At 39.7% G+C, this 13,030-nt stretch overlaps 1 protein-coding gene across 2 annotated transcripts in view; it reads right to left on the bottom strand.

Annotated features, from left to right (window-relative positions):
* Window positions 1–2,779: 2,779 nt before the first annotated feature.
* NRP1 (neuropilin 1) overlaps window positions 2,780–13,030 on the bottom strand; it is a 113,562-nt gene continuing 103,311 nt past the window's right edge. For both annotated transcript variants that reach the window (XM_054629427.2, XM_054629436.2), the window contains exons 15-18: window positions 10,000–10,271; window positions 9,420–9,513; window positions 7,787–7,846; window positions 2,780–6,538 (exon numbers count right to left, since the gene is read on the bottom strand). In XM_054629427.2, coding sequence (XP_054485402.2) covers window positions 6,246–6,538; window positions 7,787–7,846; window positions 9,420–9,513; window positions 10,000–10,271 — 719 coding nt within the window. In that variant the 3' untranslated portion in view covers window positions 2,780–6,245. The remainder of the gene's footprint in view (window positions 6,539–7,786; window positions 7,847–9,419; window positions 9,514–9,999; window positions 10,272–13,030) is intronic.

The raw sequence follows: 13,030 nt of genomic DNA, 5'->3' as shown, positions 1-13,030 counted from the left end.
TTTTTCATTCTGTCAGGGAAAATGAAGTAATCAAAATGAAGGGAGTTTCCTGGTAATTCTCCTAGCAACTCCTGTCACCAGAACTACTTGTTTCCTCAGGCAAGCCCTTTATCCTCCAGACTCTCAACATTGAATCCCTCAGTCTTTGTCATGGCAGCACCTGCCAAACCCTGCCAAAACTTGTCCTTACCTTCTACACTTGAGAGAAACACCTTCCCTCTCTCTCTGGTAGCAACAGTGCTTCAGTAAGACTGCAATTCCTTTTTCAATTCAGACCCACCTCACCCATTATGGAAACACAGCCATCTGTAATAAAATACAGTGCATGGCACACAGTGATGCAGTACGATGACAGGGACATGAATCAAATGTCTGAGAGATAAGTAAAAACAATGTAAATTTAAATAGGAGAATATGATTATTGAAGATGGAATTAGGTTTGGACACATGATAAGACTCCATCCATCTGTGAAAAATGCCAGAAGATTTTTTAATGAGATTTTCAGTTATAAACGTTGAGACACCATCAGTCCTGAGGTGATAAGATTAGAGCTTGATTGTGTGTAGTTATGAGAATGGAAATATATATGGAGAACTGACCTACTGTGGAAAAGCAATTAGGGACTACAGGGGGACTAATCAGCAAATAAAACAGCTATATAACATATCCCATGGCAAAAAAAAAAAAAATCAGATGTACTCTGTTATAATTTAACAGACATTTGTAGATAAAATTGTGGTTATGGGTGACTTGAGGGATAAAATGATATAAAATAGGAAATTAAAGCTCTAATAAATTAATGTTGCTTGAACCAATATGCTGTTAGGCATAGTGTATTGCAAAGAACAGGACAATTAAGGAATGGGAAGGGAATTACTTCTGTGATGAAATGTCCAGATGTGACAGTCTAAAAATCCAATCCAACCCAGCTTTGACATTTGACTTTGGCAAAGTGGCTTAGAAGAACTGACTTAGGAACGTACTAATTGTACACATGAAAAGACTTATTAGGGTCAAAGTTATGGGTGTATTATCTTGCACCTGTCAGGTCTTCAAACACTTCATAAAAGGTAGGTTCTGAGGCTGGAGGGGCTTCATCTCCACCAGGACTGGCAGCTTCCCTCCAGAGGGCAGGTGGCACAGGTGGGCACTGCTGTCATTTCCATGCCTCACACAAAACCAGCAGTGCTGCCCTCACCCTCTCCTCTGCATCTGCCTTTTGCTGTGCAATTTTATGTCCTGCCAAAAGGAAAGGAAATGGGACTGGCTATGTGGCTGCTGGATGTGGAGTGATACATTTGATTGGAGAAATAATAAAGGGATTTGCTTTTACTACCAGCCAAAGACCCCTGTTACAGACCATGACCCTCATAGCTGTGCACTTCTGGCACTGTTTGTCTGTAGCTGACCCATCTGTTATTTCCATCTGCTCTTTTTCTTCAAGTTTAGAAGTTATATTCTGAAAAGTAACTCAGATGCCATTGCACTATTTTTGTTCTTGCTTTATGCAGCCCATTTAGTGTGGAAAACTGAAGGTTTAGTGCCAAGCACTTTAAGCTTCTAGGCAAATCCCTGAATGAAAGAAAGAGAATTTTCTTAACTTTAAATACTTGTCTCTCTTTCTTGAGCTTCATCCTCAACAGATTGACTTTATAGATTTCCCTTTTTCACGGATCAATTCCATTGCCATTAATTTTGGCTGGTTATCACAGAAGCAAACAGAGTGCCATGAAGCATACCTCTAGTGAATTTGGGTATAGTGGTTCTATGGACAGCAACTTTCACAACCACCTTTTGGGAACAATCCCTACTCTGAGCAGGGATTTTGCTCAGGTGCTTGCTGAGTTCCATCTCATGTTTTAAACAGGTACACACAGCTCTGCTCCCTTGAGGAGACAAGATTCAATGCATTCTTTTCAAGTGTTAACAATGATCAAGTATATGGTAATAAGCACAGTATTTTTCCCATGAGTAGTAAAGTAGCTGAAGTAAAATGTTTATACTGCACCTAATGACATACTGACAGCCTGTGCTTTGTTCATGTGTGTAATGTAAAGAAAAGATTTGTCAAACTTTAATGTGCAGAGCGCTGACTATTAAAAGGAAACAAAATAAGAAAGTATTGCATAAAGCAGGAAATGTTGAAGCTAAAGCTTCTGGTCTGGATGCAAGCTTTGTCAAGGTCTCTCTGCACATGACCATGTGTTCATGTGTTCCACAGGTGAGTTTGGCACCCAACTGATGCCAAACCAGGCCCAATAGGCTACCCTGACTGCATTTGTTCCAATCACCAACTTGTGCTCTGCCTTGGGAAATTTGGCCATGGCTGAGTAAATCCTGATGACTCCCCATGAAATTTGCAGGGAGCTTATTGGTGCAAACTTTAATACAGGAGCAGAGACTTTGTGGAGTAACACATCAAAAATGGGCAGTACTTGGCAGTAAATCCCATCCCTGCCCAAGGGGGGTAACACCTGCACAGGGTGTTACACTGGGCAGCCCATGGCCAGGGGCAGTGGTGGCAAATCTGTCCTCTTAAATCCCAGCTGTTTGGTGAAAAAGCAGGAGTGTCTTCCAGCAAGGAAAGAGAATGGGTCAGGCAAAGGTGAATGCTTCTATCCTAAACAATGAACAAACCCACCAAGGTGTCTGTTAGAGCTGCCTACTAACAAATAGAATTGTGATTGAAACACTGTGCTTGTTGCAAGATGCTAAATAAAACCATCCATTTAATAATACCAATCCATTTTAGTATAATAAAATACATCAGCTATGGGATATTTTATGAAAATGTTTAATTCAGCTGTTTCTTTGGAATGTAGTAGTCATAGTTTGGAAATTTAAATTACAGTTCAGTTCTATGTGGTTTTTTTATGCTACTCAGTGTCTGAGAATACAAATGTCATTTAAAGTTAAGGCTTCGCTGTTCATTTTGAATCAACAATTTACAAGTGTCATATTGTCATAGAAAATAAAAATTTCTGTAAAAAAAATTTGCACAAAGTTTTATGATGGTACAAAACATGAAGCAATAATATACCAGTAAAATGAAATCATTTTACTACAGAAGATTTTTATAGTTTTTCAATAAAGAAAAAAATATGTTATTTTACACTTTAAAAATTATGAAACAATCTAAAACAATATAAACTGAACATTTTGTAACACTGCCTTTACAAATTAATAACTTTATAAACATATAATTTTTTTAAATATATTTATCAGTGCAAGATACTTTTCAATGTAAAGTTGCAGTATCATTTTTCCTTTATTGAAGGACAACTTTAATTCTATTACCTTCAGAGAAATCTAATCTTCAGTGCTAGATCCTCATTATCATAGTAATGTCTGAAGACCACAAAGGAGATAATTTTTTTATGTTCACAATTCTCAGTATGTTAAAAGAAGGAAAAAACCCACCAAATACCAGCTTTTCTTTTCAAATAGATCAAGACCCAAAGCTGGTTCGGAATCTATTGAAAATCAGTGGGAATATTTCAAAAGGTTTTGGGCCTGGGCTCCCCAGTGGGATTTTCTCTTCAAGGCAATATAAGCATGTAACTCTTAGTCAAGTTAGTGGACTAGAAGTTTTTCAGCTAAGGAGAATAGACCCTTATTTCCTGACTCACACAGTGGTGGTCTGCTGAAAATAGTTTTGAAAAATCCTTTTCTTCTTTGGGTTAATTAACTAGCTGCTGCAATGCCATTATGGTCAAATTACAGTGTTAGAAACCAATGCAAATCCTACCTCTGACAAAGTGAGTCTGTCTCTTGGGACAACTCACAGACTAACTTTTAGGCAAAACGTTCAGGCCTTAGGTGCACTGTCTCAGCCTTTGGAGGACCCAAGGTTGAGAGGCTGGGGAGGTAGCTCTTCCATCAATCTAAGGCTTGATGACCTGAAGTGGGTGTTTGGGTTTTTGGGATAGTCATTGCCTTTAGGACTCCTCTGAAGTAGCAAGTCTCCATGCTTTTTTTCTATTGGGACTTCCTTTAAAATATTTTCAACTTCAAACCTCATTTTCACCTACTGTCTCCCTCCTTTTTCTTCCATTTCTGGGTTACTAGTGGATTTTCTACATATTTTTCTATTTTATAGTTCATACTGGTGAAATTATACACTTCAAAGCATTTGGTGTATAGATAGGGGTGGATTCTTTTGCTCCAAGTAATGCAAGGCTGAATTAGCCCTTCTTTAATCCTAATCCTGGACAGGATATTTTATTGCTCTTCTACAAAAGCAATTTTGGAAAAGACTAACTCAGAAAGTCCCAATCACTTCCCTGACTCTACTCAGGAATTTCAATGAGGAAAAACATGAGTTCAGCACTTGGTAGGATGTTCCTTTCCCCACGTTTGCACTGTTTTTCTCTGCTGGTTGATGGATACCCAGGGGAAGGCTGATGCTGCCCCCAGTTATGGCTGTGCTGTGTGCAGGTCACTGCAGAAACCCAGGGGCTCCCCTTGCATCTGCAGGAGGGGAATGACCCCTCTGCTCTCTCACTGCCTTGCATGGACCCCATGGGAAACATGCTCTTGTTTCTTTTTACCCTGTCGGACCAGCTGCATAGGCTGTTGAATATTATTTGACCAATAGTATTTGCCCTAAAATATTAAAAAAAATTGCCCCATCATTGTCAAGCACATTTTCCTGACGGCTTTGAGTTCTCAGTTCACTGCATTGGTCACTGCCTGCACTTGTGGTCAAGCAGAAACCTCCTGCTATGAAATGACAACTGGATATAACATGATGGTAGGAACATACCCTACATACATTGCAGGATTTCATTCTGCGCTCAGTGCACACTCCTAAGCCCAATTAGCATTGATTAGCATGAAAATAGGTTACTGAGAGAACAGAACTCCGAGTTCAGGTAGGGGCAAGAGGAGGAAAGTTTCTAGTTTTAAAGGCAATCTTTTCTGTAAGGGAAGCATTTTCCCCAGTGTAATTAACAGGCAAGCTGTTCAGGAAAAAAGATGTGTTTCATGACATCAGGAAAAAGGATACTGTCACTTTATGCTGTTAAGAAGAAACCCAAAGTTCGACTTTGGAGGATAAAGTTAAGAATTTTCCCTTATTTTTTAACACAAACTCTAATAAAATCCTTTGCCATTACCAGCAAGTTAAAGCTGAAGTTTTCTTTCCTTGGCAATGGCAAATGCTTATGAAACCTACTCAGAGAGACAAAGAGAGAGAGAAAGAGAAGAGAAAGGGAGAGAGATTTTACATTTGAAAATACATTCTATATGAAAGAACAATAAAAGGGGATATTGCAGCTTTATACAAAAGGGTCAAGAGACATGAAGTTGAAATACAGAAAGCAGAACAATCAAGCCAGGTTGTCAAATCTGATTAGCCCTTGCCTTGGCTGAGGCTGTTTTCTTACACTAAAATATACTTTTCTTTTAGTCAGTGAGCCATCAGAATATGATTAAAGACAAGGGCGTAACTGCAGAGAAGCTGTAGTTAATGTTAACACAATGAGAAGCAGTACAAACAAAAAGGCACTTGAGAGGACATACACTAGCCAGTGCCAAGGACTTTTTTTGTTTAGTTTTTAGGCAGTACACTTGGTTACCAGTTGTGTCTGATGATGGCACATACTCTTTTATGGAGTTCACAAGCACAAAATTTAGTACAACACTGAAAAACATCAATAAAATTTGACAGTATTGCTTCGTAAACAGAGCTGACACGCTATATCGGTACTGATGCAGCAGTACTTTCAAAAACATCCTAACCCTTCTTTGCCTATGCACAACACGAGCAATTATACACAAATACAGGTGCAGAAGTCCACTAAATTGCTGTTACTCCAATATTTTCTGGGCACTGAGCTATAGACAGCATGTCCATCCAAAGGACCCCACTGGATACATTTTGTGACAGCATCTTGGATTTTGCACAGTAAAAACGAAATTATCCATTAAAGGAAAACAAAAGAGAGGGAGAGAAAGAAAGACAAAATGAACTATAAGTCAATCATACTTGGTCTCAACACCAGCATCCGATTATTTCAAATAAAACCAACAGAAAAAGCAGACTGTACATGATTCAGGTTGTTAACACAGATTGTTGTCCATGTTCATCGGTTACACACTCATTGAAGCTCCTGAGAAAAGCTTGGCTCAGTGTCATCAATGCACTTTTCAGCCTGTACAGTAAAAGATCAACAGTTCCCCAGCACGACCGAGTTCTGTCCTTCCATCCCGATTTTCTGACTTCTCCAGTTGCTTTACGCCTTCATGCTTCTGAGTATGAATTCTGTGTGTTTAGTTTGTCTTTTTTCAGTTTAACACCATCGACGAGTTCAAAGTTATAATTCTCCAGTGCAGACAAGTTCCTCTCCGACATCCCGTTGTGCCAACAGGCACAGTACAGCACAACTCCACAGATGGCTCCTAAAAGCACCCCGAGTGCACTCATGGCTATGATGGTAATGAGGATTGGGTCTAGGGTCTTCAGGACATTGCCTGGCTTCCTGGAGATGTTGTCATCATAGTCGTCACCTGGGCTACGGTATGGAGGTGTAAACCCTGAAATTGAATAAAGAATTGCAAAATTTTCATAACTGATCCCAGCGAGAACTTTGTTTAATGAATTGGAAATTTTGAGAAGGCCATCAATTTTTCTAACATAAGTTTTTTACATAGTTTTAAAATCTAGCTTCTGCAAGGTGGTCATAAATAGCTGAAAATTGTGATGTGGCCCAAAAAGCTGTGGATTTTTTCCAGACTGTTCTCCAATCTTTAAATCTGATGCCTGTTAGTAGAGCTGCGGTTCTGCCTTGGATTAAGTGGGAGTCTTGGGAGTGAATAAGGAGGTCTTTTAATCATATTTTGCCATGTTGCAGTATATAGCTCAAAAATGTTAATCAATTCCTACTCAGCTCAGAGTGAGAGGTTAGAACTTTAGACATTGGTTGGGAATATCCAGCCATTTTATTTCTACTTCAATGGCTTTAGGATTGGATGTTGGAGTGTAAATAGTGGCAGAACTGACACAGAAGAGCACTCTGCCCTCTTGTGTAAAATATTCACTAGGTATCATAATGTTTTCCCTCAACTTTTTTAGTTTATGAAAATGATCCAAAAGCAGCAAACCCTGTAATTGTTACTGGAAAAGCCAAAAAGTCTTTTTGGACAAACTCATTCTCTTTCACTGAAATCAATTATAGCAATCCTGTTGACGGTAACAGAAAAAAAATTAAGCTCATTGCCTGAAAAATGCAAGTATATTTTATTAGTGGAACAATATGACAATTATGATCCATTTAATGATCCATTTACTGTTATCATCATTGGAAATGATAATGCTTTGGTAGACTGGTCATAAAATGGCATTTTCAGCCAGGTCTGTGAAACATTTAATCTGAAGAGTTTTGAGCCTAATTACTGAGGCACAGTGCGAGTCATAAATTGTAAGATATAATGATAGAGCTTTCTTCAGCAGTGGACAAGCCTTCTAGGTAACAAAATATTGAGGAGCTATAATGTGCTTGCATGTATATTAATATAATGTAACAAATTAGGTATATGAAATTTCAAATGTTTGAGATAGGCAAAAATAATAAAAAAGACAAAAGTCCATATGACATGGAAGAATAAAACTATTGCAACCCTCAAATAAATGTAAATCTGATCATCTCCTCCAGAAAAATCATAACGCCTTAATACAATATGCAGTTAGAGAACAAATCTATAAATAAATAAATAGAATGCAAAAATTCACATTAAAATACACATTAAAATTCATTCCCCTTTAAGAAATAAAGCAAATTTTACCTGTTTGATTACTTTCTGGGTCTTCTTCTTCATCTATTTCATTCTCCACATCAGTTGATTCTAATGAAGCAAAAGAATTGACATTGATTATTAGGGTTACAAACACTGATTGACTATCATGCTGGCAATAATGGTATGGCAGATTTTCCTATGTCAGAGCATCATTATGGCGGCTTGACAGAGCTGCTCATTATAATGGGCTCTGAAAATTAATGGAGAAAAAAAGAAAGATTAAGAAACTCCCCTCCGCCCAGTCTTGGCACAGTTTTAGTTATCAGCAGGGGTTTTCCATGCCTGGGAAAGAGAAATCAGTGTGATGAATTAGCATCTCGTTCACTGTAGTTACAATTTTGGAGCCCAATTCCATAACACTTCATCAGCATAGGCATAGTTAATCACAAGAGTAGTTTCACTGGCTGCAGTGAGACCACTTGTGTTTGGATTTCAGACTGGGCTTTTGGGTTTAGCTCCCTCAGGCAGAAATCTTTGCTCAACATTTGGTTTGAACAACCAAAACACGGAGGTAGGAAAGGAGTTATTTTCCTTTCTCATGCTGGAGTCAATTAAATGCAGACACTGTGGTCTCAGCACCTCTCTTGGCACTGGGGACAGTGCAGGAGGGCTAAGCAGTGTGTCCTGCCTCTCTTTCCTGCCAACTGCCAACCTGGTGGCATTTGATAAACCCCAGGGGTTGGACCACGGGGTAAAAAGAGATTGTTTCCTCATCCTGCAGTGAAATTACCACATAGCTGAAGACTGTCATGTTACCCTCAAAAGGATGTTAGCTACAAAAGGTGAGGAACACCCTCTATTATTGCTACTTAGTAGTATTGTTAAGTCACACAGAATAAATTTATCTTCTTAATGCTACGAGTTCTCATCTCTATTCCCTCTTTTATATAAAAGAAATTGCTTCATCTCTGCTATGAAGGACAGTGTTCTGTTGCTTGTGTTTGTCTGGGGCTGCTGCTGCCAAATTACGTGCAGTACGCAATGTGCATATGATCAGCAGTGACTGCAATAACTCGAGACTGGCCAGGAATAAAAGGGCTCAAAGAGCATCTCAGGAATAGCCTGGCTCAGATATGGGAAAGGCCATGTCCTAACGTTGCTTTGTGTCCCACATGTCTGGGAACTGATGACTACAGCAAATGAGCCACAGCAAACTCAGAAGGACAGGACAGCAGAGGACAGAGCAGGGGCCTTTTCACCCTATCTGCTTATTCTGTAAGGGTTTGATATGGCCCTTTAGGAAAAATTAAGAAGGCTTTGTAGTAAGTGATCTAAAAAGGGTGAAGAAATAAAATTGGATTTTGTGCATTAGGTAAAACAGGGTCCTGCAACAGGAAAAGCAGAGAAATTTAAAGAGGGCAGCAATATGAAATACAGGGAGAGACATGAAATTGTGAATGTGCTGTGACCCCTGTCAGTAGGATGCCAATTCTGATCCAAACTGCTGCTATACCAAGGTGACACCAGTGGCACTGCTATGAATAAAGCTGTGGGCTGAATCAGGATATTTTCAGTGGAAACATAGCTAATAATCATCTATCCCTTTCTCACAGATAAAATCAGCTATCAAAACAAAATAAATATTTTGGAGGAGACTCTGTGTTCTTATAGTCACACTTACTTCGGCAATCCTCTTGTGCTACGTGATTGTCAATTTTAATATCATCCACAGCAATTCCTCCGGTTCCTTTTCCAATTTCTCCCTCAATAACCACCTGGAAAAACAAGATAGAGTTCACATTGTTTTCATTTTAGCATAGAACTACAGCAGTCAGGATTTCTTAATTAGTTGTTAACACACATCTTCACTTGAAGTCACACTTTGTGCTTCAATCATGGCCTGAAAATCTGCATTGCCTTTATGAACTTATATAGGCAAATGTAAATTATGTACTGACAGGACTTTATGAAAGACTTTTGCATCAGCAAAACTGTGGCAAAGAGGCAGTTTTGTGACTGATGATAAATTATATATAAAGTATTTATTTGGCCTGTGATAAGAAAGTGTTTGTATCGCAGTAATCTGAGATACCATGAAATATTTCACTATTATTAGTCACAGCAAGCGTATCTCATCTCTAGGTGTAATATTGTCTACATAAATCCTTCAGTGACATCTTTTGCTGTGGTGTGTAAAACACAACCAGCAAAGTGTTGCTGGCCTTGGCCGTGGTAGCTCAGTGAGGAACGGCCCAGCTCACCTGGTAGTGTTTCACAGACTTGTGAAGAAGAACACGTCCCTCCTTCCAGTAGTTTGCCTGGTGCCCGCTCAGGGTCCACAGCACCTGGTCGTACTCATCGGGCTTCTGGTAGCGCAGTTTGATCCTGAGGGTGCCGACGTGCGCGCCCGACATGTGGTACCAGAAGGTCATGCAGTGGGCAGAGTTCTGCGAGTAAATCACGGGGCTCAGCAGCCGGGCCACTTTGCCTTTCTGGCTCTCATCAGCTTGGGAGTAAAGGAAATTGCCATCTCCTACTGTGACAGAAGAACTGTGTTAAGAATAGCCACCAGCTTTAATTTTCTTTGTCAACATAAGAATCCCTGACCACCCCGTATCTTTTGCTTTCTTTCCATGCTTATGGGTCAAACATCACAAACAAGAGAGTCAGAGTGCGTTGTTTTGGGAGCTCTAGGAAAGCTGATATGCTTTCAGAAGAGGACCACAAAGCTGATCAGAGGGCTGGAGCACCTGTCCTCTGAGGACAGGCTGAGAGTTGGGGTTATTCAGCATGGAGAAGAGGAGGCTCTGGGGAGACCTCATTGCAGCCTTTCAGCCATTAAAGAGGACTTACAACAAAGATGAGGACAGACAAACTTTTTAATAGGACCCATAGTGACAGCCTAAAGGGTAATTGTTTTAAACTAAAAGAGAGTAGATTCAGACTAGATAAAAGGAAGAAATTTGGTGGGTGTTGAATCATTGACACAGGTTGTCCAGAGAGGAAGAAGACACACCATCTCCAGAAACATTCAAGGTCAGGCTTGAAGATGTCCCTGGTACCTGCAGGGAGGTTGGACTAGATGATCTTTAAAGGTCCTGTCCAACCCAAGCAATTTTGTTATTCTTCCCTTTCCTCTGGCCATCTCCTCTGCTGTTCACTGGGATATTTTGTGCCAAGGGTGAAGCCTAACAACATGCTCATCACATGAAACACACAAGGCATTTGTTTTGTTAAGGGAAGGGGGCACAAGCATGTTTGGTGAGACAGCATTATGTGCTCCATTAGTCAGTGTGCACCTCCTGAAAACAGCCATCCCTGGTTCAGCAGTGTAGAGAGAAATCCCTAGGGCCTGCTCTATGTTAATTGTGCAAAGAGTTATTAAAACAAAATTCTGTTTGAAGTAATCTGTGCTCAAGGGGCAAGACTAGAATGGGAAGAACACTGAGAAGGGTGAAATGGCTTTGAACAGCCATGGCCAGAGATCAGGAAATGAGATTTAAAGCATGTTCCCAAATAGAGGCTGACCATTGTCACAGATGGTGTCAGAATTATGCCCTTGATTTTTGTAACAGTATGTTGGGCTCTATATATTTATGAGCCTTTTTCCTGAAAGAGTAAGATTATAGCTTATAATATATTATATAGCTGATTATAGCTTTCTCAGGGGCATAATGGATTCATACTCGTTGAAATCTGAACACCTAATACCCTTAACTTGGAAACTTACTTTCTCAATCACACTGAGAGAGAAGCATGTGGGAGTGTGATTAGTTTGGTAACAGAAAATTGCTAAGTAAGGTACTGACTATAGAGATGTGCTTCTGAATTACATCAGCCACACATCCATTCCAGTCAGCTTTTGAACAGTGTCTTTGCAGAGAGTCATGGTGGAAAAACATGAAGTTAATCCTGGCATGTGTAAGAACAGATTGCATGTGCAATGCACTCACACAAAAGGATGGAGTCAGCATTTATTGACATCATCTTATTGAGAGTAGGAAGGATAAAAGTAATAATAAAAAATACTATTTCTCAAGTATTGCTGAAATAAGTGTACATATCTCTGTTTATACCAACACTCAAAGGAAAGAAAAGTAAAAAGAAGCAAAAGTTGTTTTGGAAGGGTGGTATTTTGGCAGCATTGGTCTTTGCCTATACATAATATCCTTGAATTTCGTGTGAATAGTGTATAATTGGATTGCAATGATATAGTCTTGCACCAATGAAGACAGGAATCTGAGCATTGCTACTCTGGTAAGCATAAGAAGGACAGAGTAGTGAGATGGGAACCAGGAATAAGAGGAGTGGGTTAAACCCAGAGCCTAGACCTAAAAAATAAGAAAGGAACACACTTCTTCCTACATGAGACAAGGGTGTTTTCTTTTGTTTGGATCTTTCTGTGAGCAGAAGAGGTATCCAGCCCAATATGCATGTTGAAGAATTGTATAGAAGATGATGTATATTGTAAAAAAAATTAAGCTTTTTTTTTCCCCCTGTCTTTCTGCAGTAGCATCTTGTCCAGCTTCTTGAGCAGGAATGCTTATGTCTATACATTCTTTCCAACTAACTTCACTTCTGTGCAGAGCAGCACAATGTGCAAATCTCATCAAAGAATGGGGAAATCCAGAGGGAGGAAAAAAGGAAAATAATCACAGCATTAGGATGGCTGTCTGAGTTGGAAGACCTACCACTGTCCAGATTTCATCACAAGATATATAATTTGAAGTGACATGCAGTGTATCCTGCCATCTACAAGCAATTGCTGTTGAAGATTAGTTCTGTGTATTTTTTCAGCTTTACACACGTGTCTGAGAGAAAGATGTGCCTGGGAGTTGCTCACTGTGGTTTTCCCAATACACAGGGTGGCCTTGTTGTGCAGCTGACGGTTTGTTTGGGACATGAGTGCCATTCAGACTGCTCATGGTCTGTGTTCACACCCACCCCACTCACTCTGTGCCTGCTGGCAGGCAGGTCACAAACCTGGCAAGTGAAGGTGCCCTTAGACTCCAACGAGAATTTTGGAAAATACTGAAAGTGCAGTAGAAGAGAAAGGGGCAGCCTTTAAGATTTACTAAAGCTACAGCTCATGGAACAAATAAGTTTTCTGTACTAGCAGGGCACAGTGGAAACAACAAAATCTCATTTGAAGAATATAATTTCTTCATCTCCTGATTGAAGACAGGTTCTCTCTCTATAATCCTTGATGGCAAAGTGCAGATAGCTCTCATTTTCAGAATATTATTGCAGTGCCAGGTCAGGAACTCTGTCTTCATTGTGTTAATTAGAGCT

Source organism: Agelaius phoeniceus, chromosome 1 (assembly GCF_051311805.1).
Source record: "Agelaius phoeniceus isolate bAgePho1 chromosome 1, bAgePho1.hap1, whole genome shotgun sequence".
In the NCBI taxonomy this organism is placed as follows: domain Eukaryota; kingdom Metazoa; phylum Chordata; class Aves; order Passeriformes; family Icteridae; genus Agelaius; species Agelaius phoeniceus.
The sequence above is the reverse complement of the archived record's forward strand: the minus strand, read 5'-3'. Positions and strand labels throughout refer to the sequence as shown.